The sequence below is a fragment of the Triturus cristatus genome, chromosome 4_2 (genome assembly GCF_964204655.1).
Source record: "Triturus cristatus chromosome 4_2, aTriCri1.1, whole genome shotgun sequence".
Classification (NCBI taxonomy): domain Eukaryota; kingdom Metazoa; phylum Chordata; class Amphibia; order Caudata; family Salamandridae; genus Triturus; species Triturus cristatus.
Genome location: NC_140586.1, coordinates 798665775 through 798693329, shown reverse-complemented (window position 1 = coordinate 798693329; position 27555 = coordinate 798665775). Strand labels below are relative to the sequence as shown.

Below are 27555 nucleotides of genomic sequence, written 5' to 3'. Positions count from 1 at the left end.
TTCAGACACGACGCATTTTTACTCAGCGCTTGCTTGATACCAGTTCAGTGTGAACACTACAGAGGTATTGAGAAGTGCCGTTTTATTTTCTCTCCTCGAGGCATTCCTTACAACTCGCTACGCATTTACCTACTGCGTAGCCTACAATTATATAATCATCTCCTACGTTTTGAGGTACATTTCTTCTTGCACACGTATCAAATGTGAGACTATATTATATAGTCAATTCTGCCATTATTTCCTGGGAACATTATCCTTCTATATCTGCTCAACATACTGTAAAGAAGCATTTTTCCTCAGGTTTTTTCTGCTCTTTTTCCCTAAACTTATGTGTTTTCTGCGACTTTTATGGCTTCCATTTTTGGACTATTATATTATATTTGGACTGACTCTTAACCCAACAAATTGCCCTATGTTACCACTTGATAGACTCAGCACTCTTAATAAGGTGAATACAGTTTAAACAGGGCTGTCTTCTTGAAATCTCACGTAACATTTTAAGCATTCATACCCGTCTTAGTGGTGTATGGGCAGACTGAAGAAAATACAATCGGTGCTGGGTTATACTAGTCGCACTTTCATTGTCCGATCAAAACTGCGCACTACTCCCATTCAAATGGATGAAAATGCAAACTCATCTCCCAAATTGATTTCTTCATCCTTGACAGCCTCCACAAGTACTTCTTCTGCAACTAATAAAGCAACATCAAAAAGGCTGAAAAAATATCCTCCTTCCTCGCCAAAACAAACAACTTCTGTATCCATGGATCTGCTCTTAGAAGAAATCCGAGCTTAATGTCCTATTGTTGAAGAAACAAATTCTAAATTACAACTCTTGATGGAAAGTTGGTCAAAAATGGAAGAACGAATCTCCAACGTAGAACTCAATGTGGAAGCTATGGGCCCATCCAAAGCCAAAGTTGAAAATTTCTATTCACAGATCACTTCCTTACAGAAGCAAGTCGAAAACCTTGAAAATAGAAACCGCCAAAATAATCTTCGTATTTATGGTCTACCGGAGGGATCTGGAGGTTTGGACCCTATCACTTTCTTCAAGACATTCTTGCCAACAGTTCTGCACCTGCCTGAAGATACCCCTCTCAATATTCAACGTGCGCACCGATTAGGTCCTCAACATTCATCGTCCCCAAGTATGAGGAAACCAAGAGGAATTATATTATACTTCCTGGAATACACGGATCTCCTCAAGGTGTTATCAGTGGCTAGGTCCATCAAGCGTATCTCCTCTTCAGGATCCCAGCTCTACTTCCCTCAAGACTCTGCGAAACCTACAGCAGACAGGCGTAAAGAGTTTTTAGCATTGAGACCCGCCCTGCAATCAATTGGAGCTAGGTTTGGCTTATTTGATCCATGCCTCTTCAAAGTCACTTTCAATAATAATGCTGTTACATACGAAAATCCAGTGAAGCTACAAAGTTTTCTCAACGCACACTGCCCAGAAAAAATTGATATTTCCAGTGCACGCTTCAAAAGATTCCATTTTAGACTCATTGTCTGACCTTTTCACTTTTCTTGATTCTACATGTCTATTATAAGACTTCTGTTTAAGCATTAGTATACTATACTCGTTCACTTGTCTTGCCGTATCTTAACCATTATTCTTTTTTTCAGATTACGTCTCTCTAGCTTCTATTTTAGGGTTTTAAGGATTCTTTTTATTAAGTAATGCTTTTTGATGACCATTAGCATATCTTTTCTTTACGAGTTCCTGTACGGGTTTCCACCCCCGCTTGTTTGATGTATCCGTCTATCTTGACGTTTCCTCCTGGAATCTCCGTACCCGACCTTGCTGTGTCTAGACGTGTCATCCTTCCATATGGCCTCCTCCCTCCCCTTTCCTTACATGTTTTGGATTTTATGTAGGTAGAATCTTTCTTTTTTTATTGAATCTCATTCTATGCTGTCCCTCTTATGCAATTCTTCTGTCTCCTCCCTCTAAATACATGTTATATATTATTTTATTTTATTATCTCTACTTTTCTTTCTTCCTTTATTTTTTCACTTCAACACACACAGACTTGTTCTTTCATATCTTCGTACTTATTATAAAAAATGTTTGGCTGGTTTTATTGGTTGTTATTGTTCTTGTTCTGTACATCTCAGTTTTTCATTTTTATTGTAAACTTGTTCGAAAGGCTCTACTAATTGATATTATCTTTGAATGTGTTCATATTATAACATATATTCTAAAGTTCTTACAGTTCTTCTTCTCATATTTAATATTTGTTTTATATGGTACTCATATACTCATTGAATGTTTTTTCATAATGTTTAACTTTGTACTTTATTGCATTTTCTATTTGGAAATATTTTTTGTGATGCACGGTTCTTCTTCTCACCAGGTGATGGTAAAATAAATGGTGTCATAACTTTATGTCATAAAGCAATTAATGTCAAACTCCTCTCTCAAGACTCAGACAATTAAGGTAGACGGGTGTTTACCGATCTCCTGATAGGGAAAACTCCCATAACCTTACTTAACATATATGCACCAACCAATGGAGATATTTCTTTTTGGACCCACTTCTCCACATTCCTCTTACAACATCCCACAGAAAACCTTATTTTCTCAGGTGACTGCAACCAAGTAATGGATCTCTTTCTCAACCGCAACTCAAAGGTCTCCTTTATCCCAAACAAACCCATAAAGCTTTTTTACGAACCATAGAACAGAAGAACTTGATTGATGCCTGGAGACTCTGTAATCCAACTTTAAGAGAATACTCCTTTTTTTCCCCACCACATCAGACACAATCCAGAATTGATCATATCTTCATCACATGTAATGTCTCCCAATCTTTGCTCTTAGCAGATATGGGGCCCTTCCTCATTTCTGATCATGCTCCCGTCATGATCCAGCTAGATATTCTCCAACAATCCACATACCCGAAAAGATGGCGTTTCAACAACTCCCTACTTCTTGATCCGAACTTTGATGCCTCTTTTACTACTTTTGTTCATTAATTTTTTCTAAATGATCAAACTGGAGAGCTTCCATTTTCTACAATCTGGGATGCCTTTAAAGCGACCGCCCGAGATTTCATCATGAGGTACTCCTCCAACAAACGCAAATCTTTTAAGATAATTCACAACACCCTTCTCACTAAAATCAAAACACTAGAACACGCATTTTACACCTCTAAAACAAAGACCTCTTTGGAAGATCTTATAAATGCAAAGATTGCTTTTAATAAATCCTCCACTGAGAGCACCTCTTTATTTTTATTGAAAACGAGCGCGAAAGACTAAGGTGGTCAAAATAAATTGGGAAAATTATTGGCCAATTATCTTAAGATTAAGGAAAACAGGCTTCACATTGATTCCATTATAGATGATAATCAAACACCAAAGTATAAAGACTCCGAAATTCTTCAGGAATTTGTCTATTTCAACGAATCACTATACAAACCAGAAACCATATCTTCGGATACAGCTATTCTTCAATATTTTTCCACTAACCAGAAACATGATAATTCCTTTCCCCATGTGGATACTTTAGAATCTGACATTGCACGAGATGGATTAATTGCTGCACTTAAAACTCTCAAAAAGGATAAAACCCCAGGTCCTGACGGTTTTACAGTGAACTTTTTCTTACACTTCACCCAATTGCTTATTCCATACTTACACTCTCTCATCTCTTCCTTCACTTCATCTTGCAATTCATCAGGTTCCTTTCTAGAGGCATTCATATGTTTAATACCGAAAGATGGTAAAGACTCTAGATATTACAAAAACTATAGACCCATCTTGTTAGTCAATGTGGATTATAAGATTTTTTCAAAAGCACTAGCAATACGATTAGAACCGATTCTTCCCTCATTGCTTGGTAAGGAGCAATCAGGCTTTGTTAAAGATCATAGCATCACAGACAACACAAGATTGTTCTTTAGCATTTTATCTAAGATGTCTCATCACTCAGATTCACTTGCTGCAATTGCCCTTGGCACGGAGAAAGCCTTCGATAGAGTCTCATGGCAATTTATCTTCCAGGCTCTCAAATGGTTCGGCTTTGGCCCAAACATTATATCCCCGATTGCTTTATTGTATTCAGAGCCTAAGGCAGCCATTTCCGCCAATGGTCTTGTATCTCCCTATTTCATTCTTCACAGAGGTGTACGTCAGGGATGCCCTCTATCCCCTTTTCTTTTTAATCTAGCGTTAGAACCTTTTCTTTCTCGTTTAAGACAGAATCAATCCATCACAGGTTTTTCATCCGAAACTCAACACATAAAATTAGCAACCTATGCTGACGATATTTCCGTTTTTCTCTCTAACCAACAATCCTCGCTTCCTGCTTTTCTAAAAGAGGTTGAAGCTTATGGTTTAGTATCAGGGTATAAGTTAAATACTGACAAATGTGAGATCATGCCCTTAATCAAATGTACGTTTAAGGAAGATTTTCAGATTTCCAATTTTAAATGGAATTCCAAACATATAAAATATCTTGGTCTCTGCTTTTCTCCCTCCATAGCCACATCTATCTCTCTCAACTTAGACGAATGTATAAATAAACTGAAAACACTCACTGCAAGGTGGCATCCACTTCATCTTCCTGGTGGGGCCATTCAGACACCATCAAAATGATGCTCACCCCTGTAGTTCTTTATATCATCTCCAATATACCATTACCTATTCCAGCTAAACACTTTCACAAGATTAATTCTATACTGACAACATTTCTATGGAACAATAAGAAACCAAGGATGGCACTACAAAAACTAACAAGACCAAAATCGGAAGGAGGCGTTAATTTTCCCCACTTTTCCAATTATCATAAAGCATTTCAATTGAAGCAGTTATCACATTGGATATTTGACCATACATCTAACAGACCATTATGGGTTGACATTGAAGCTTCATTCATGGAACCTTTCTCATTTCAAGAATATCTTTCTTTTACTCGCAAGCCTCAAAACAGCCTCACACCAGTAATTAAACATTCATGTAAATTACTGCAACCCTTCCTCAAATCCCAAATGATATGAATACTTTTCTTAACTCTACAATTTGACACAACAATCGGGTATTAATTAAAAATAAACCGATATATTGGAAAACTTGGAGAAACAAAGGCCTAATATGGGTATACCAGTTATATGATCAAGGCATACCCCTCCAATTTTCACAAGCACAGAAATTGTACCATTTACCGAACTTCTTCAAACACAAATTTTAAACCTTGCAAATTGCGATTTCCGATACATATGCTCAACTCTCACATACACCCTCTTTATCTCCCACCTCTCACAACACTTGGAACATATTTCTTCAAATACATCCGAAGGCCTCTACCATCTACTCTCGCTTAACACAACCACCCCTAAACAGAGATAAGTCTAAAATAGAAATCTCTTGGGAGACAGACCTGGGCTTTGTTTGATCCAGTTCCTTTTGGAACAAAATATGGTTAACATTTAGAAAATCCTCTAGAGCAGTGAACACCACTCAAACAATTGTTTTCATCAATAACAGACTGCTTTTTAATCCAGCGCATCTACATAGGATACCTGCCAATACTCCTAGTTCATGTTGGCCATGCTCTCACGATTCTGCAGACTTGAATCACATGCTAATCACATGCCCGAATGTTTTTAAGTTTTGGGAACAGGTTTGGTCTAAAATTAATATAATTTTCAAAACCAAAATTCCCTTATCCTTTTATAATGTTTTCTTAGGTAGCTTGTCTCCTGCCTGGCATTGCAGTCACTCAAGACCCCAAATCATTTGTCTATTATTAGCCGTTGCTTTTCAGCAGATAACAAAGAACTGGAAAGATACCTCCAAAATATCGTACCTCGCCTGTTGGTATGCTATTTGGCATAACCATAGATTAGACACGACTCTTGTTCATTCAATTTCACTTGCCACAAAACGACTGCATTTATGGGCTCTTGTCACGCACTTTTTGGATGAAAGTGCGAAAAAATCCCTGACTGCTGCTGCTCTTCTGTTTAATCACTGCCTGAGACTTCTCTTCAATTTTGTTCCAGTCTGAATAGGCACCACTAACTTCACTGCTAGAACTCGGCCCCTTCGAGGAATACAGACTGCTGACATCACTGCGAGAAAACTGCGTGACTTAATTATCAGTCAACTGGTACAAACCTTAACAATATGTAAATGGGAATGTATCTATGACTGGAGAGGGGAGGAAGATTAAGGAATAATCCAGAGTAGAATTGAAGGCTAACAGGGTTATTTAGACTCTTTCGAGTGGGCCTGCCAGGCTGCAAATTTGGAAGAGAACCTGGCTGTGCCCCTTGGAAAAGGACTGCCACAATATTTTGAGATCCCTGACTGGCTTATGGGAATCTCGATTCTGAGAGAGCATTAGCCTATGCACTGGATGCCTTTTAGAAGAACAGAATGCTGACGGTTATCATGTGTTTTTTCAGCCACTGTGCATTCTTTTATTTTTTTACAAATTCACAAAGACATTGGTTGTGAAAAACAAAAAAAGATGGCCCTTGTCGTACGTTGCAGGGTTTTCCTGATAATGCATATGTAACATACAAACCAGCCCTAATTGTATGCCAACATGAGAGGCACTAACTCTTTTGAGGATGTAGAGCCTAGAAAATGAACGTTCTGAATGATCATGCTAGGTAATAGAGTGCACATCTTTTAGCAACAGGTTGACGTTAGTCATGCTAACAAAAATAACAAACATTTCAAAGAGGACTTTTCCATTTGGCTAGCAGGAGAACTATCTATGGTGAATAACACTTCAAGGCCCTCCAGCCTTTCATTGACACGATTTTGGAAAAAGGAGGAACCCAAATTAGGTACAGTTCCTTGCCTTTCCTCTCCTTAGAGGAGGGGATGCATGAGGTAAATTGTTTTGTGTTATTTTGATATTTATTTGGTTTATATGAACACCGAAATGACCATAATTATTTACCATTATTCTGATGGTTAAGGTTTATAGGCTGATTATGTCCAGGTGAAATTTAAATTAAATCGGCGTAGTTTTGGGAATTTCGTGTGAAATGAAATTCCTGAAATTATGTAATTCTTCCACATCACAGAACTACACCATTGATTGGGGTAAAATTATAGCACAGGTGCAGGGGAACAATGCAAACATGCAGTGTGCAAACAGTTGTTGTTTGCATCAATTGTGTTTTTTTCAATTTTTTTTGGTGCCAAAAAATGCTAGGGGGCATTTAATGCTGAAATATAGTACTAAGTATTTGATTTCCAGTTCACGGAACTTCGTATAATTTACCCTAAATGTTGTTTAATTATGCAAAAACAGATTATGCAACCTACGCATGACATCTTATTATAAAGCACCAGTAGCTGTTCTATGGCCATATGGCCATATCGTGTGTTATGAACCTTCTACAAATATCTGCATGCAAGCATCAGTGCATACATTTGAATACTTGCCGAGCTAGGTAAAATTGAATTCATCATAGGTGATCAATAAAATGCAAATCATGCACTGGGACAGGTACAGACTAATTTGCATGTAGCCAGGTTCTGAGCTGGGATGGTGCAGTGAGCTAAAAAACGGTGATGGATTAAAACCATGATCTCTTGACTTGGTAAGAGTATTCTGCATCATTCAGAAACTCTGTCCATCACCACCCCCTTTTTCCCAAATCGATTTTATCCACACTCAGTGTGGGAGGGTATGCTCAGACGTGAGTCCCTTGCTCATTGCACCATCTTGATTCAGGCAAGCCGGGCAGACGAAGGCTGTGATGCCAGAAACCGGTCCCCGGAAGCTTGTTTCCTTCCCAGTATAAGAATTGGCTTGGTAGTTTGGTTTGCCCTGTTCCCATCATGCACTGGGACAGGTACAGACTAATTTGCATGTAGCCAGGTTCTGAGCTGGGATGGTGCAGTGAGCTAAAAAACGGTGATGGATTAAAACCATGATCTCTTGACTTGGTAAGAGTATTCTGCATCATTCAGAAACTCTGTCCATCACCACCCCCTTTTTCCCAAATCGATTTTATCCACACTCAGTGTGGGAGGGTATGCTCAGACGTGAGTCCCTTGCTCATTGCACCATCTTGATTCAGGCAAGCCGGGCCGACGAAGGCTGTGATGCCAGAAACCGGTCCCCGGAAGCTTGTTTCCTTCCCAGTATAAGAATTGGCTTGGTAGTTTGGTTTGCCCTGTTCCCATCATGCACTGGGACAGGTACAGACTAATTTGCATGTAGCCAGGTTCTGAGCTGGGATGGTGCAGTGAGCTAAAAAACGGTGATGGATTAAAACCATGATCTCTTGACTTGGTAAGAGTATTCTGCATCATTCAGAAACTCTGTCCATCACCACCCCCTTTTTCCCAAATCCCTTCTACAAATATCTGCATGCAAGCATCAGTGCATACATTTGAATACTTGCTGAGCTAGGTAAAATTGAATTCATCATAGGTGATCAATAAAATGCAAAACAAATTGCACTAATGAAGACATGCTATCAAGTGCCATTGTATCTTATACAAATGGCAAAGCATACATGTAAAAAATACTTCATATATAATGTTTGTTCAATAGGCATTTTTGGGGGACTTTGTAGAAGACAGAATGCAGCATATCTTCTAGTAATTGATGCTGTCTTATTCTTATGTTGTCATACTTATTTTCTTCATCTTGTTTTAATATCCTTTGTGTTGTTTAGAGTGCTTGGAAAATGTAAACACTTTTATATAGGTTTTTCTCTTTATTTAATCTGTGATCACAGTATATCTTTGTGTGGACTGAGAAGTTTGAATACAAAGCATGACAGTGCCCAGCTCTGCTGACTCCTGAAACTAACTTCAGGGAGTCAAAACTCTGTCTTTCATGTGATGCAATAACTGAATTACTGTGGGACTTTTTTTCTTTTTCTTTACAATTTACAGTTCTGTTTCTCAGTAAAAATCCGCTCTGACATCCCAAGAGACAGACTGGAATCAGGCAATACCAATTCCGCAATTTCAATACAGTCCTTCTGGCGAGGTCTGGTCATTATATAGTGTTAGTAAACTGTTTTAGGTCTAATTTTGGTTCTCATTCTTTACAGGATTTACAGGAAAAGTAAATTTGTACTCACCTAAACATGGATTGGGGGACATTTGTTTTCACAAATGGAATGGCCCCTTGTTTCTTCAAAACCTGCACGATCACGCTGTCAGTTGACTCTGGAATGCCGATGTAACATGCAAGGCCACAGTTTGAGTCATGCCCCTAAGAAGAAGGAGTCATTACATGTTGTTCATTGGAAATGGCTACAATAAATTATAAAATTACTACTGAAACATGTAAAAATATACATCGAAGGACATACTTTCATCAATTCTAACATTTGCTACTTAGCTCATGTCTAAGTGGCACATTTTAGGTCTGGCCTAGAGAACTTCATTTGAATGCCAGATTTTTTAGTTTAAGAAAATTGTATTTACATTAAAATAAAATATAGACTGGCCTTAGGCCACCCCTCTGTCTGAAGAGTCAGTGACAATTTGAATCAGTTACCGATCAGAATGCATATGGTGGAGAATGTGATGTGTCCCTTGCAACCAATATTTCATATGGTAGTGTCTGCCCGTACACAGCTATTCGGCATTTCAGGCAGTCCGAGTGAGCATGTTGCCTGATTACCTGTGAGTGCAGCAGGGAAGGGGAAAGCTCCAAAGGTAAAGATGTGTGTCTGTTGGAAAACACCAGGCACACAGGCCCTCCAGGTCATGGGCGTAAGGCAGCCCCCTGGATCCCCTGCGGAACAGGCGGGCCGCAACCCTCCAGGTGCCCCACCCTTCAAGGGGGGGCCAATTCAGCCGAAGGTCAATGAATATCTTTAAGATAAAGGTGAGAGTCATATCAGAGTGCCGCTGTGCACTGTAAAGAAAGTGCGTGCAGTGTTTATTGTGCTCGGTTCCAGAACTGCTCCGGGGCTCTCTCTGGTGCAAAGTGCAACTAGGGTGACCAACCGTCTGTAAATTTCACGGACCGTCCGTAATTTGGACCTCACGTCCGCTGTCTGCGAGGATCCTTTTTATGGATGCCTTTTGTCCGTACTTTTGGGCACTGCAGGGAACAGTGCTATTCCCTGCATGAAGCCTCAGCCCCCTGATGGGGCTGCCTCGCACTCCTCCTCGAGCACAAGAGCAGCCCCACCCCGCCCGTTGTCATTCTGTTTGCGGCTGATTGCCACATACAGAATGACAATGGGGCAGTCTGGGCTGCAAAGCATATTGCCGGCCTCCTACAACCTTTGTCCAGAGCAGGGCATTCTGTGAGACAGAAGACTGCCTGGGGTGGGGGGGCTGGGGGTAAGTTGTTTCTTGACGTTTCCAGAAGACTTTTGTTTTCACTAAGGAGTCCTCTCTGGCTGCCAGCAAGTTTGAGAAGATTAGAGAGGTAACTCGGAGAGTTAGTTTGGATTGTGTTGTAGGCAGGAGCTCTCTGTTTCAATTTTATTCTAGACATAAGACAAATTTAACCCTGGGCGTAGTTCGCATAGTGGCGCTACGCGTAGCTACGCGAAGTGCACTTCTCACTACGCGAGCTACGCAAACTGCGTAGTGCACTGTGCAAAATGCTGTTTGCACTCATTGCACAGTGCCGGATGCTTGACCGCACTGTGCAATCAGTGCAAACCGCATCTTGCACAGTGCAAGCAGCCGTTTTCTGCCGCTTGAGTAGATTTCTACTCGAGCGGCAGCTTTCTCAACGCGGACTGGTAGTTTCTCATCGCGAGCGGTCGCGAGCATACGCGACCACTGGCAATGAGAAACCTGACCTCCCCGCGTTTAGAATCTCGCCGGGAGGTTTATTTCCACGCTCGCAATCGGCAACTTGATGTTGCTGATCGCGAACAAGGAAAAAGTCTCGCCGGGATGTCATTTTGCCCACTCGCGGTCGCCAATTTGACGTTGAGGACCGCAAGCAAGCAAAAAATGACCGCTACAGGTGTTTGCACTGTGCTACGTGCAATTTGCGTAGTGTGAAGTAGCGCAAACTTCGCAAATTACGCGAGCGTAGCGTAGTACTTCACCCAGGGTTAAAGACAATGTAACTAGATGAGGCTTGCAGTGACATTACTGACTTTAATTGAAACTGGGATAAGTGGAGTGTAGAGTAGTTTTGAGTGGGAGGAGTTTGGATTGAGTGATGCCCAATAGTGTACCCCCTTATCTAAATGCACACGTTGCTGAATAAACTTGAAAACATTACTGGCATCTCGGGTTTAATCCTCTACAGTGAACGCATCTAATCCTGCAGTTCATGCACTTGTTCTCACCTCTAGAAAAACAACAGATGCCGATGAGACTCAATGGAATGATGAAGATTTTTTAATAGTTCAAATGTCTTGGAACTGCCATGTGATATGTGTTTTTGGCCCTTCGTGTAGAGATTTTACCATGATAAAGTTTCTGTAAGGAACAAAACGTGTTAGCAAGGCTGATTCCTATTTTTTTTATTTTTATAATACATTGAGTCTATTGAGTAAAGTATTATACTATTGAAAGAAGATTGATTTCGCAATACATTATACTATTGAAAGAAGATTGATTTCGCCATAAGTTGTGAATCCAAGGAGAGTTATTAATTATCTCTTCTCTCTTAACATTTCATTGAATGCCGAGGACTTAGAGTACATTGTGAAGTTTTGAGTATGCCACCCCACTAGAATATTTTATTCTGAGCCATCCAGGTTTGAATGTTTACAAGTACAGAATGGAGCCAGGTCAAGCAGTGATGAGGTCTTTACGGTGTATTTAGGTTGCTCTGGAAATCGTCTTGCGCCCTGGAACATTAGTCTATGTGTTGGAAACCGGGCAACCGGGTTAGCAGTCACCAGGTTCCCAGCACAGTGGTAGCTTGGCTCGAGCGGTTGGGGTTCAGGCACCGTGTTAAGCGTACGTCACACCCTCACAATAACCATGCGTTCATCCGTTCCAAAAACGACACTACACCGTAAAAATAATGCAAGTCAAGTTGAAAATATATATGTCTTTATCTTATTTTCTCTTAGTTGCAGGATTCATAACATAAATACAATACAATAGGATTTTCCTTTAAAAGAGCAGGTCAAATAAATAATGCTACATTTGAATTTCAATAAATAGGTTCCGGTCCTCATTAAGCAAAGAATAAATAGATGTGCAATAAATACAGACGGCAAATAAATACAGTCAGACAATAAATACAGTGCAAGAATAAATTAGTGGAAGACAATAAATAAAGCACCTCCAATAAATAAGGAAAAGCAATCAATGACAGTTACAGATCAAATCACTTTCATGAGGTAACTTGGTCTTACTTTGCCCATACACAGCTCGTGGTCATTTGGATGGCATGGGGGTGTCCCACCTAGATTGGTCAAGGCTGGGGCCTAAGCTGAGGCAGAACAAGAGTAATCTAAAGATCTGGCCCTCCAAACTACACAACCCTTTATGGAGGTCACTGTTCCAGTCTCAGTTCACCCCTGGCACTCCCAGGCTGGTTCTAACACCCCTCTAGCCCCTAGAATGGTCTTTTAGGGCTCCACGGGGCCTCAGACGCCCCCTCTACCACTTACTGCCCTTTTCACGATGATCGGCTCTGCTCGGCACCGTGTCCACGCCGTGAGGCGGCTCCGGATCGATGTCGCTGGGCGGCCTCGACTCGATGTCGCTGGGCGGTCTCGACTCGATGTCGCTGGGCGGTCTCGACTCGATGTCGCTGGGCGGTCTCGACTCGATGTCGCTGGGCGGTCTCGACTCGATGTCGCTGGATGGCCTCGTCTCGATGTCGCCTTCCGGCGTCGTAGGGACTCAGACGCCCCACTTCCTGGTGTCTCCGGAGTGCGATCTCCACTCCCGACCTCCGGCGCGCTTCACCTAAGTTTCCGGCTACTCCGGTGGGCGGACTTCACTCCCCCGTCGACGCCTCACCTCGTCCTCAGGTGACTCCCGACTCGACCTCCGGCGCCTCTCCACGACCTCCGTCGGCGCCCTCACCTCGACCTCGGGTGAATCTCCACTCGACCTCCGGCGCCTCTCCACGACCTCCGTCGGCGCCCTCACTCGACCTCTGGCGGCTCCGGGTACGACGTCTGCTTACTGTCAGCGCCGCTTCTCTACCTCAGGCCCCAGGTCTCCAGGCTTCTCGATGTCAGGACTCCAGGAGGACACTGCTGAACAGGTCAGGAACTTGCTGTTCTTCTTCTTTAAGGCCTGTTCCAAATGTCCAGTGCCTTAAGATGGTTCTTCTGGTCTTTGTAACACACAGGGCTCTAGGCTGGGCTTGGTCAGTAGGGACTAGCATCAAGGGTGGGTTTCTGGACCCCACTCCAAGCACTGGTTTCCACCCCTGCTGCCCTCCTCCGACCTCCTTCTATCTCTGTCCTCTCTCCTCTCTAGTCAGATGCCAACTGCCACTCTGAGATGGCCTCCCAACATTCTAAACTGCCTCTCACTGTCACAGGGTTCCAGAATGTTACGGAAGGTTCTAGAAATCTCCAGTGGGTTCTGATGATGTCACAGGTGACAATGGGTGGCCACCATTTTGTGTCTCAGGCCCTCAGACAGAAGTTCCAGGGGTAGGGAAAATGGCTCCCTGACCCTGCATCAACACTAAAAAGTCTGGTGGTTCCCAAAAAGGAAAAATTATAACAGGGTTTGAGGCAAAAGTGGGACAAAATAAATAATGATGAGGAGGGACCACCCAAAGGGCTGACAGGTCTAACACTATGTATTGACCAGTTCTGTTACCAGCATTTGCACCCTTCTACCATTTGTGGTGCACTGTACTTCTTTGGGATCGCACTATTCTTTCCATACAGTTGTGGAATTTTGTCCAATGCGTTGTGTTAGTAAAGCTTTGTTTGTCCAGTCTCTTGTGTAATCATTTTTTAAATTGGTTAGCGTGAAAAATAAAAGGTGAGACAGGGGCTTTATGGTGCACTGTGTGCATGGTTGCACGTGCCAAAGGATACGTTTATTTCATTCCACTGGGGTCAAAGGCTATTAGGGTGACAGTCTTGCCATTTTAGAACTGATGCATTTTCAATATCAAAGGAAGCCATGATTGCTGCTTTTTTATTTTATGAAACAATTGACAAAGCCAATATTTCTGGCTTGTTGCAGGTATAACATCACTTGTTGTGTTATATTGATACAATGACAGAAGACGCAAAATACCAGTCAGGCGGTACACTATACTAAGCACAGATTTTTAGCTTAGGTGTTTAAAGCCGCGCCCTTAATTACATCAAAAATCCACTTTGGAGAAACCCCCAGTTGTTTCATCCCACTTAAAGCCCTGGAAACAACACCATGTCACAGACACCTGATGGCCTGGTGCTGCACATCATGTATGACTCATGACTCAGATTTTCTACGTGCAAGGGCATAGTGAACCCTTTCCCGCTGGGCCTCTTCTGTCTGCAACTCTGCAGACAAAGGCTCAGTTCATAATTAAAATGAAAAGGTGGGTGAGTGAGTATGTGAAGGGATGGGTGGATAGCTGGATAGATTAGTGAAAGGGTGAATTGATGATGAGAGAAAGGATAGATGGATGAGGGAGTGGAAGGATGGATAAGACAAAATGTAAAAAGATAGATGTATGGGTGAAAGGGTAGAAGGATGAGTAAAAGGGTGGATGGATGAGTGAAAGGATGGAGGGATGAATTAAAGGGTGGATGATGGGTGAGTGAATAGGTGGATGGATGAGTAAAATGATGGATGGATTGATGAATTGATAAGTGAAAGGGTGAATGGATGGACCGATGAGTGAAAGGGAGGGTAGATGGACAAAAGGATGGGTAGATGAGTGAAAGAGTGGATGGATGACTGATAGTGTCAATGCAAGGATTCATGAGTGGATGAGTAGATGGATGGGTGGAAGGAAGGATGGCTAAGTGAAAGGGTCGATGGAGAGAGATAGGGAGGATGGATTGATGACTGAAAGGGTGAATGGGTGGAAGGATGAGTGACTGGGTAGATGGATGAGTAAGTGAAAGGATGGCTGGATGGGTGAAAGGCTAAAAGGCTGGATGGATGAGTGAATGGATGGATGGGTGGAAGAGTGGATTGATGAGTGTACCGATAGATAGGGTGAAAGGGTGGATGAATGGATAATTAATGGATGAGTGAAAGGGTGGATGTAGGGATGGATGAGTGAAATGATGGATGGAGGGAAGGATACATGATGGATAGGTTTGCAAATGGTTGAATATGTTTGGATATGGATGGGCTTAATTATATACTATTGCGCAACCTCCTTTTATGTGTCTGTAAAATGTACCTTTTGTCCCGAAGTTTTGTCCTCAATTTTGACCTCCTGTCCTGAATTTTTGTCCTGAATTTTGATCCTTTGTCCTGAATTTTTACACTCACCGTCCAGAATTTGAACCCATGCCAGTTGGTCACCCTAAGTGCAACCCGGCCTGCACTTGCATCTCTCCCTGTCTCAAGGCCATTTCAGGTTGGAATAATTTGGTCACACCCCATCCTTTTCACCTGCTGCAGTGCAGCTGTCGGCTCAGTTCCAGGACCTCACCAATCACCCACACCTTCCCTAGCCCAACAAAGTGCTGGACTGCCAAACCAAGACACAGCAGGGGGTGAAGGCCTGTTTTTGCTGCGCCTCATTTTCACCTGCTCTCAGGAGGTTGAAGGAGGACTCTATCTATGGTCGTGGCCGGTACACGTAAGTGTAACCATGGCCATGTTAAATCGATGCATGTGCACAGCTGAGCTACACCATACCTTTGAGGGACAATACTGGTTCACGTGGGCTGTTTACTTAGAGTGGGTATGAGGTCCTCACAGGCAGCCTCCAGTCTTGCACTTTATGGTGGTCCTGTGCTTGCTCAAGAAACCTCTGCAAACTTTAACCTGCCTATGATTCCAGTGCTCTTTAGGGTGAGGAGCGCGAGTATCGGGTGATGAGTGGGCGAGGCACAAGAGGTACGCCTACGAGCACTCCTCAGCACAAGAATGCATCCACTTCATATTCTGTTTTATATCGATTATTATCGTTGAAGCACAAAATAGGTTTGAAAAATATAGTTTCCTTTTAGCTTTGAATGTGGAGTGCCTCTGGGATTGGAGTAACCTTTTATCATTTACAATCTCCAATACTGTGTAATGCAATATAGTAAGATTCAGTGCAATGCAGTAATTTAATGTAATGTGATGCAGTACACCAGTTTTAGTATAATGCTTACATTGGCATACACTTATAATGCTTGTCCTTTATATAGCATCACTACTGGTGTCGCGTGTCTTAACAGGTAGGATTTGTGTAAAACGTCGGTATTCGTGCAGTCACACCCATACTTTCAGGGTGTGCATCAGACAGCAAACACATGCACATGCAGGCCCAAGCACACACGCAGGGACAAGGAGCGGCATACACTCTCTTACTTTATCAGCTTGAGCGGGGGCGGGTGTCACTAGGACAGTTCAGGGTAGCAGGGAACGTTTAAGATGTTAGTCACGCTCCTTTCACTTTGGTCTCCAAGAAGATAATAAAGGTGATCTCTGCAGTGGAAGAGGAGGGGGGGGGGTGGAGAGATGAAGAGAAGGGTGACGAGAGGATGGATGGATCGATGAATACAGAGATGGATGGGTAGTAAGTGGGGTGCATGCATGAGAGAAGGGTGGATGATGGATGAATTGAGAGAAAATTAAATCGACAAGAGAAAAATAGAGATGAATGGAAAGAAGGAAGTAAGATGGAGTAATGGATGAAAAGTAATGGAACACAAGTGAGAAGGAAGGATAGATAAAAATGGTGGTGAGAAGGATGATAGATGAAAAAGGCAGAAAGATAGATGGTGGATGAAGAACATAGAGAAAGGAGGGACAGATGGGATGAAAGCAAGATGGAAAAAGGCAGAAAGAAGAATGGCAAAAAGAAGAACAAGAGGCTGGAGGAAGTATAGAGAAAAGGAAGGAAAGGCATTTAAGAAGTTAGAAATCTCTCCAGGCAACAATCTTCCAAACAATTTCCACGCTCGCTTGCCACACCCATTTGGGGAATGGTTCAAAGAGTGGAGGGGTGTATTTTATTTTCCTGTCTACTCCCTTGCACAGTCATGTATACAGACACAGCCACAGACACTCACTCAAACACACAAAGGCACAGGTAATGCTTGAATCACCTGATTAACACCATCAACCACCCCACTCTGACGCCTCTAATGAGATTCACTGCAACGTCCTTCACTGGTTGTCCTCCTGCTTATCCATCCAGCACCGATTTGTCAATGTGGACACCTCTAGGCCCTTGAAACTCCTATTGCGTGTAGAGTCCTCAATATTTGCAACCTGACCCTCCCCTTTTCAACTCCATATGAAGCCTTTCAAGGCTATGCTCACATACAACATCAACATTCTTCAATCTACCGATGTTACACAACTTTGCTTGAAATTCTCCTCCGCCACAGACATCCAACACCACAGACACTTCTTGCACAGTATCTAGACCTGGATCTCGAGCACCTACCTGAAACTCAAACCAACCAAAGATACATTCTTAGGGGCAGATTTACAAGAACTGACGCATCTCTGCATATTAGCAGAGATGTGTCAGTTCATTTGCGTCAGGCAAAAACAAAATTTGCGCCACCATGAATGTGTCGCATTTAAAATGCGGCACACCATGGTGCAAGGATTGACAGATGTGTGACGCATCTGTTGGCGTAAAGGGAAGGCATTGCTGGAGTTGTGTCGCAAGCACGATGCAACTCCAGCAACACTCAGGAATGCTTATTCCTATTATGCTGCATCACTCCTTATTCCTGCTCAAAGCAGGCGTAAGGTTTTGACGCAGTCGTGTCGCAGAAGTGACGCAGGGAAATCTTGTAGGTTTCACTGCGTCACTTTTATTAGGCTTTCTTGTGTCGGAACGCCCATCCTGCATACATTACACCTGACGCAGATATAATGTAGTGCAGAGCTTCACAACGTGACGCATCGCCCTAGATGCATCACGTTTGCAATGTGGCGCATTGTTTACGCTGCCACTGCATCACAAAAGTGCCGCAAGGGCGGCGTAATAATGTTGCAAGGGGCTTGTATATCTGCCCCCTACTCTTTTCCCAGAACAAGCCAAGACTACCACAAACTTTCATGGCAGAACAAGCCATTACTACCACAAACTTTCACGGCATAAAACTGGATGACTTCAACCCCCCAACATTCATTTAACACCAAGTCACTTAAAGGCACCCTGGACACTGTCGTGTCCCCACGATCCCACAGAGAGGCCGGACACAGGTAGGGGTTATCTCTTTCCTTTATTATACTTCTTCACATAGCTGCTCCTAATCACGTCTGTCCACGCTCCCTCGTCCCCTCTACTGTCCCCTCCCCACACAATTGACCGGATGTGGTGTCCGGTTGCCCTGGGGTCCCCATGGTCCACTGCAGGGTCCTAGTGCCCTGCACCAGGTCACTACATCTCCCCCTTGTGTCACAAAGAATGACGAGAAAGTGACAATACACAGATGTGTAGGTAGGTGATAGATGCAGGTCTGTCATGGCATAGTTCAGTATGCTTCCCATCACTACATTTCTTCTATTAGTCTCTTTGGGTGTCTGCATGTTCTTCGCGGGCCGGCCTCCGTCTTTTGCTCTTCCTCTAGTCCCTCTCTATTTCTTGTTTCTTTCTTGTTGTGATCCTGCTTTTCTTGTTCTGCTGTCTCCGTGTCATCTTCTTCTTTTTCCTTCTCCTGTAATCCTTTTGAAGTGTGAGCTGTTTCTTGTTATCCTCTGATGCTCTGACTCTGCCGTGATCATTGGGCCCTTCACTTTTCTTACTGTTAGCGGGTCTTTGGAGAACATGCTGTCAGATTTTCTTTGTTGTCGTTGATGCACAACTACCGTGTCTCCTTCCTTTATGTTTGACGAGATGGCGTGTCGCTTGGCGTCTGCATATCTTTTCATTTTTTCTTTCGCCTCTCTGTCCCTCTATCTGCAATGCTGCTGTGATCTGGTGGCACTGTTACTTCTATTTGCAGTAGCCTTGTCCGACTCGTTCTTCCCAGTACTAGCTCTGCTGGGCACCTTCCTGTGGATTTGTGGGGTGTGCTTCTGTAATCACGTAGTACTTGGCACAGCGCTTGACTAAGTGATATCTGTGCTAGCTTTGCCCTTTGAACTGCCTTTTTGATGTTCCCCTTGAACCTCTCCATCATTCCATTCGCTTGAGGCCACAGCGGTGTTATTTTCCTGTGGTTTATCCCTAGATAGACCATGAATCTGCGGAACTCTTCTCCTGAGAATGGAGGGCCATTGTTTGTTTTTAGTGTTTCTGGTGAGCCCCATGCTGTAAAGATGTCATCCAATATCGGTAGTGTTGCTGTGGCTGATGTTGATGAGACCTGTCGTACTATCGGGAACCATGAGTATTCGTCGATGACCACAAGCAGGTAGTTGCCTGTGTCTAGGGGCCCAAAGAAATCAGCTGCTAATGTTGTCCACACCGCTCTTGGAAGATCCGACATTTGTAGTGGCTCATGCTTAGCCGGTGGTCCTATCACTTGACAGAGGTGGCATGTCGCTATAGTTTCTTCTACCATGCGATCCAGGCCGGGGAACCATACTTTCTCTCTTAGTAGTTTCATGGTGGCTACTAAGCCTCGGTGTGACTCATGAGCCAGATTGACCAGTTGCCTCCGGAGTGAGATTGGTATCACGATTCTCGTCCCTCTCATCATTATCCCTGTGTCTGTTTCGGACAGTTCCTCATTGATCTTCTTGAGAGCTAGCACTTCTTCTTTGCATACTCCTGTTCCCCAGGTGCAATTATTGTTGACGTGCTTCCATCTCTGCTTTCTCGTTATGTCCATTGCTGTTTGCAGCGTGGCATCATCCTTGCTCTCCTTTGCTAGCTCTAGTAGTGTTATTGGCGCTGGGGTGTTTTGTTTCAGTATGAAGTTGAGGTATTCTTCTGCCATTGATGTCGTCTCGTGGACCTGCGGTAATGGGTGTCTCGACATGTAGTCTGCCGGATTGTGTTCTTTCCCTGGCTTGTGCACAATCGTGAAATCATAGTCCATTAGTCTTATGCCCCAGCATTCAATCCGGGGTGGCATTTTAGCTGATGGGCTGCCATAGATCGTCACTAGCGTCTGATGATCAGTTATTATTGTGAATGATTTTCCGTACATAAACATGTGGTAGTGTTCACATGCCCATACCACTATTAAGCTCTCCTTTTCCGGTTGCGAGTATGCTCTTTCAATGTCTGTTAAGCTTTTGCTTGCATACGCAACAATTTTCCTCTGTGAGTCTCTCCCTGGCAAGTGCTGCGCTAGAATTGCTCCTAGTCCTACTGGGCTGGCATCGACAGTCAATTCAGTGCATAGTAGCGGGTCGAAGTCGGCCAGATGTTCCACCGTCATCACTGCTGGTCTTATTTCTTCGAATGCCTTGTTACATTCCTGGGACCAGATGAACTTCTGCCCTTGTTTAGTCAGTTCTCTTAGTGGTGTGCTCACTGTGGCGAAGTCCTGTATGTACCGCGCACAGTAGCTAGCGAGGCCCAGGAATGATCTTACTTCCGCAATATCCGTCGGAGGATTTGCGTTCTTCAGTGTTTCAACCTTGCTGGGATCTGGCCTCATCCCTTGTTTGGAGAAAATGTGCCCGAAGAACACTAGTTCCCCTCTCCCCAGCTCACATTTCTCTCCATTTAATGTTAGGCCTGCTTGCTCCAGTTGTGTGCACACTTGACGCAACGCTGCGTCATGCTCTTTGTCTGTTTTTCCAAATACCAAAATGTCATCACTGTAATTCAGGCTGTTCCACACTGGCCTTATCACTTGCCGTATTGTTTCCTGGAATATCTCCGCTACCAACGAGATTCCGAAGCTTAGTCGCTTATATCTGAACAGGCCCAGATGTGTGGAGAATGTTGTGATGTATCTGGACTGGTGATCTAATTCTAGCTGATGATATCCTTTGCACAAGTCCAGCATCGAGAACCGGCACGCTACAGTGAGGCAGCTTATGTCATTCAGGTGTGGCCCCGGGTGACGTTCCCTTGCGATTGCTGTGTTTGGGATCCTCATGTCCACGCAGATGCAAATCTTTAAGGTGTTTTTGTTAGGATCAGCCACAATCGGAGACACCCACGGCGTTGGTCCTTCCGCTGGTTCAATTATGTCTTGTGCCAGTAAGCTTGTTATTTCATCTTCAATTTGTGGTTGGAGATGTATTGGTACTCGTCTATGATGCTGAGCCACCGGCTTGATCGCTTCATTGATGTGCAATGTTATTTGTTTCCCTTTCAGCTTATCAAGACTTTTCAGTATAGCAGGGTATTCTTGTAAGATGTTTTTTGCTTCCGACATGTGGTATGTCATTGCTAGTAGACCCATCACCTGTGCCGTCACATTGCTGAGCAGGCATGGTGCTGGGATGTCTCCTTTGAGCACATGTATTTCCTCTTGGTAGAATCTGTCTTTGTATGTCAAGATCTCCGTGAATTTTCTCATATTTTCTACTGGCCTTTTTGAACTCCAAGTGAACACATCCACTGTTGACGGTGATAGTTGTGGTTTCACTCTCATTTTCTGGTATTCTGACATGCACATTGTAGGAAGGTGGAATCTGACTATATGGTTGCCCCCAACTTTTTTCCTGGTATTTGAATGGTTTTTGACTAGTCTGGCTGGGATACTGCTATCCAGGACCCCAGCCTATCTGCTTCCTCTCTAAACTGATGTGAGTACCCTAGGTACATACCAATTGGATACGGAGGACACCCTATTAGCCCCTTGTAGATGGTACCCTAGGTGCCTAGGGCATGGGGCCCTCAGAGGCCTACCAGGGGCTGCAGCACTAATTGTGCCACCCCTGGGACAGCCATATAAACTGACACCACCAGACCACTACTGTAGTCTGGGTAAGGTGGTGCTTGCACCCCTTACAGGGATATAGGTACCCTGTATCCCACTTACATACAACACATATATCCTCATAGGTCACCCCTAAGGCAGGCCTTGCTAATCCTACAAGGCAGGGTGCTGAGATATATGTGAGGGGGAAACCCTACCTGAGTAGGGCCCCTCTGCAACCTTTGTTAAAAATAGTGCGAGGTTGTTTGTAGTGCAGCCATACCATATACTCTTAACCGCATTATAAGTAATCGCGATAGCGTGATAACTTGAGAGTGGCTGCACAGAACCATGTCATGTTTGGTGTCAAACATCGTGGAATCATACCCCCAATCCAGTCATGGGAGTGAGGGCATGATCCCCCCCTGCTAGAGGGGTGATATGGTAAAAGCAGCAGATTTTAGACACCAATTTAAAAGTTCACACGTAGTACAAAATGGATGCTACCCGCCACCCACACAACTCTGGCTGCCTGTTGCTGGGCAGAACTCCAGCCACGGCAGCTGGACAATAGGGATCTTGTTGCAGGGAGGTGCTCCCACCTCCCCAGACAGACTATGTGGATTGGAACTGGGTGGGTGCACCATAGGATGTCTTTCAAACTTGCACATGGGCTTCTCCAGTGCCTACTTCTGCATACACCGCCTCAAACCAGTTTAGGGGCATCCTGTCCCCTGCCCAGGTGGGAAAACACACAAAGGGGAGAGGGTGTAGCCACCCTTTCCCGCCAGAACTCTCTATGGTGGGCTCTGATTTAGGCACTCCTCTAATCCTTGGATAAAGGTGGGTGCAGGGTCCCCAGAGCCTCAGATTAATCTTGGACTTCACAGACTTGAACCTTCGACTTGCTGCCGCACAGCTGAATGAAGAAATCTCCCTTGGGGTAAAGGAGTTACCCCCCTGCTTGGCAGGCACCTGAAACACTGCAAGTGACCCGGTTGGAACTCTGCTGCTCCTACGGACATCGAAGACTTCTACCTACCCTGAGGTGGGTTTCCAAGCATCCCAGAGGCCAGTGAGTGTGCACAGTAAAGCTCAGCACCGTGGACCCCGTGGGTGCCGAGATCCCCAATACCCTAGGACACCGGCCCCTCTTGCACAGCACACGGACCCGACAAGTGGGGAAGCTGTGCTTTGGCCCATTATTGACCCAACCTCTCAGCATCATCTGTGCCAAAGATCAACGCCCTAGCCCGCTACGGTGACCCGTGGGCGCATCTTTACGCACGCCAAATTGCTGCCTCCCGCGGTCCCTTGGCTCTCGACTGGTGGGCCCTAGCGGAGATCAATCTTCACTGGTTGCTCCAGGCCTGCTCTTCAGTCTCCTCGCTGGAGACCTCGCACAGACCTTGTGGGTCTGCACCAGTAGCTGTTCTTGATTCTTGCGTGGGTTGCGGTTGCCAAGGCTTAGTGGATTCAATCCGGACACTAACACCGCAGTGACCCTCATCCTTCGTGGGACAGTTCCCCTCCAGCAGCTGGCCTTCCTTGATGCCTCCTGGACCCCGTGGCTGCTGATCCAAGCTACTCATCTTCCACCTGGAAGCACCCGACATTGAAGGGCTCTTTCTCCTGAGCCCCCTGGTCACTGTGCCGTGATCCAGACTCTGTCCCCTCTGCGTTCAGGTCCTTCTCTTCAAGATCTACATCTTCAATCTGCACGACATCGACGACACTTCTTGCTAGCAGCAGTTCTTCCCGTTTTTCCATTGAAAACCAGCTCGCGACCGACATCGAAAACGACCTATGCACCCGCTTCCCTGGGGCAGGTAACAGTGGTACCTCGGTACTCTCGTGGGTGTGGGCCCTTCAAAAGCTTAACTCTAAACTCTTGAACTCGAACTCCTCCTAGAAGTGTCTAGATTCTTGCAAATTTCAACCGCGACATTCCCCATAGGGTTTAATAGAGATCCCGACAGTAGCTTGCACCACTGCACGCGTCTCCCGTGGGTCCCCTTCCTCACTACCTTGGGTGGTTTCGTAAGGGGCCAGCGACCCTAAGTGCCCTAGGCACTGTCTGTAGAATTGCCGTGGTTCTTATACCACCTTTTTGATATATGGTTTGGTCCCCCCCTGGGGACCTATGATTCCAGTGCTATTTATTGCAACTATCAATGCTTGTTTGAATTGTATCTTGACCTCCAGCCTCATAAAGAGACTAGTGGGATTATTTTTAGAATAAATACATATATTTTTAATATATACCTGTGTGGACTACTCTTTCATTTGGTCATTCAAGAGGTTATCTATGGTAAAACAATAAGCTTAACACTCCTTCAAGACTTAGCCTGAAGGCTGCTCTCCACAGCTACCACTAGGATAGCTTTCTTTAAAGGTTGTCTTTTAACCTATCACCTTAAGAGTCGAATTGGACTGGTGCAAGGTGTCCCCTATAACTAGTGGACAGCATATGCCAGGCCAACTTCTCACATTGGTGTGCAGCGGTGGGATTCAAGCTTGCCATTGTTTTACCAGAAAACAAATTGATTTTCTAAAGTGAAAACCACTTTGGTACTATAGGTACATATAAATTTAGCTTAGAATACAATAAGTTCTACTGAACTTGGAGTTGTGTGTAGAGGGCTTAGCACACCTTTACTACAACTCAAGAAAGGGTTCAGTAGGCCACACCTAGTGTAGGTAGATGCAACACTCCACTACACTAGAAATGTCTTCAGGATCAGGAGCCCATAAGGCCCTGGAAGGACCACAGAGGGTCCCAGTCGACAAGTATGACAATTTCACCTTTGCTGAGCTTAGGGAGATGTGCACTACTAGACAACTGAAGACAACCAAAGGTGCCAACACTCAACGTCTCAGGGAAATCCTGCTCATTGCAGACTTCAAGCAGACTCTAGTGTCTGAGGGGGTAGACAGGTTGGGTTTGCATCCCACAGAAGAGGACACCCAGTTGGTGGACTCTGATGAGGACCAGGAAGAGGAAAATGAACTTGACCTGGATGAACCAGACCACTCACAACATGGAGGTGATGGCCCAGGGGCAATCCCTCCATCCCTAATGGGAGAGTGGTGGATCCAAACAGAAGGAACAGATCCCCCTCAGTGGGGTCTACCCATTCTGGGAGATCCAAAAGGACCTCTGCCTCTTCTCAGAGAAGAGAATCCCCCCAAGAGAGGAAATGCAGACTGATCCAGTTTGAGCAAGCCAAGCTTCAACTCAGAAGAGAACAGCTAGCATTAGACAGGGAGTCCCTGGAGCTTCAGAAAGCTTCAAGAAAGTGGGGTCTAGAGACCCCTGGTGGCAGTAATAATACCCCTAGAGTTAGAGAGAAAGCTCCTGACAATAGGAACCTGCATAAGATTGTGCCCCCCTATCAGACAGGGGATGACATCTATAAATGGATCACTGCACTTGGAAGGGCCTGTAAAGTTCAGAGGGTCCCAGTAGAGCAGTGGGCAGCAATCTCATGGCTCTCCTTTGCTGACAAAGGAAGAGACAAGCTCCTCTCTGTTAGGGAAGTGGGTGCAGATGATTATTATATCTTGAGAGATGCTTTGATAGATGGGTTTGGTCGAACCACTGATCAATACAGGTTAAAGTTCAGAGATACCCAGAAAGCACAGAATCAAGATTGGGTAGACTTTGTAGATTGTGCTACCAAGGCTCTGGAAGGTTGGTTAACTGGCAGTAAAGTAAATGATTACCAAGGATTATACAATCTCAACATGAGGGAGCAGATTCTTAATAACTGTCAGAACCAAGTCTTACATCAGTACCTGGTGGACTCTGATCTGACCCCCCCCCCCCCCAAGAATTGGGTAAGAAGGCAGACTAATGGGTCAGAACCAGGGTTAGGCCCAAGAGCCAAGGTGGTGACCAGAAGAAAGATTCCACAAAGCCCAAAGATAAAGGTGGGGATAATAAAACAGAAAAGTCCTCTGAAGGGCCCCAAAAATCCAGTTCTGGGGGTGGGTCCCAAAATCCTTCCTCTTCCAATAAGAAACTATATTGCCATGTGTGCAAGCAACCTGGCCACTGGAAAACTGACTCCAGTTGTCCAAAGAATGGCAATAAAGAAAATGTTACTCCCATTGCAGCTCCAACACCTCCTGTTACTACTAGTAGTAATCTCCCAGGTGGTGGGAGTGCACCCAAAACTTAGTTGGGCTTTCTCGGAGAACTCAGGTGGACTCTGGCCTAATCAGGTCCCCTACACAAGCAACTCTAGTCTGTGATGGTGGCATGGGGTTTGCCAACTTTACCATGAGTCCCAATATCTTGGGCAGGTACAGACAAGAGCCCATGATCAATGGTCAGAAGGCTGTGGCCTACAGGGACACAGGGGCTAGTGTCACCATGGTGACAAAGAGACTAGTGCCCCTAGAACAGCTTTTACCTGAGTTTAGCTACCAGGTGACCAATATTGATGGAATTAGGACAGACCATCCCATGGCAGTGGTAAATCTCAGCTGGGGAGGGGTCACTGGCCCAAAGAGAGTGGCAGTGTCCCCAACCTTACCTGTAGATTGTCTACTGGGGAATGACCTGGAAATCTCAGCCTGGGCTGAGGTAGACCACAATGCCCATTTAAGAATGTTAGGCATCCCTGAGAGAGTGGATGGGTCCCTGAGGGCCTCACCTCCACCCCAGGAGGAATTAAAGGGAGTGAAGCCTGAAACAATGGATCACTCCACCCAAACAGAGAGCATAGGGGGTGAAGAACAGTCCTCCCCCACCAGACTAAAGGTAAGGGTCAGCTTTCTAAGGGAACTGATGCTGCCCCTTGTGAAGTAACTGCCCCAGAAGTGGTCAGGCCTGTCCTGGCCACAGCTCTGATGGCAGGGGATCCTTCCAAGGTGGTACCCAGCCTGGAGCAGGTATCCTGCTCCTCTCTACCCTGCCTGAGTCAGCCCAGGGCTGCAGAGGACAGGGAGGTCAGTGGACCCTTAGTGGGCCCCTGTCCAGAGGAACCCACTCATCAGCAGATTGGGGACACCCAGCAGAGTAGTTCTAGCCAGGTGACTATTCCTCTACAAACTGAGGGATCCCCCTTACCCCTAGGTACAGGTACCCCCCAGATGGACTTTGTTGGGCACAGGGAAACCTGGGGCATAGTTGCCCCAAACCTTCCAGTGCCCTCCACTATTCCAACCAGAGGGACCCAACCCCCAGCTGTAGGCAGCCAGAGGTTGACCCTTAGGGCCAGTTATGACACAGTCATGGACAGAAAGGCTTCCATGGTGACCAGTGTCCTGAGGAGGTTGAGACCATCCCAAATAGGACCTCACTTCCAGACTCAGGCACCCCACCAGCCTGCTTCTGTACCAAAACGCAATACAGGTCATTCCCCTAGACTTTGGAGAAACTCTAAAACCCCTTGGGGTAGGATTCCCTCAGTGGACCATGAGACTGGGAGCAACCATGCTAGTGCAGGTTCTTCCTTATATGGCCACTCAGGAAATAAAGGCTTATCTGGACATGGTTAGCCTTATCTCCTTTTGTTGGGGGGGGGGGGAGGGGGTTATGTAGGAAGGTGGAATCTGACTATATGGTTGCCCCCGACTTTTTTCCTGGTATTTGAATGGTTTTTGACTAGTCTGGCTGGGATCCTGCTATCCAGGACCCCAGCCTATCTGCTTCCTCACTAAACTGATGTGAGTACCCTAGGTACATACCAATTGGATACTGAGGACACCCTATTAGCCCCTTGTAGATGGTACCCTAGGTACCCAG

General features: G+C 44.9%; 1 protein-coding gene across 2 annotated transcripts in view; it reads right to left on the bottom strand.

Moving 5' to 3' along the window:
* The window catches only part of LOC146835071 (vitamin D3 hydroxylase-associated protein-like), a 338024-nt gene that overhangs the window by 224167 nt on the left and 86302 nt on the right, over positions 1-27555 (bottom strand). For both annotated transcript variants that reach the window (XM_085602735.1, XM_085602736.1), the window contains one exon: positions 9075-9208. In XM_085602735.1, the coding sequence (XP_085458861.1) occupies positions 9075-9208 (134 nt within the window). The remainder of the gene's footprint in view (positions 1-9074; positions 9209-27555) is intronic.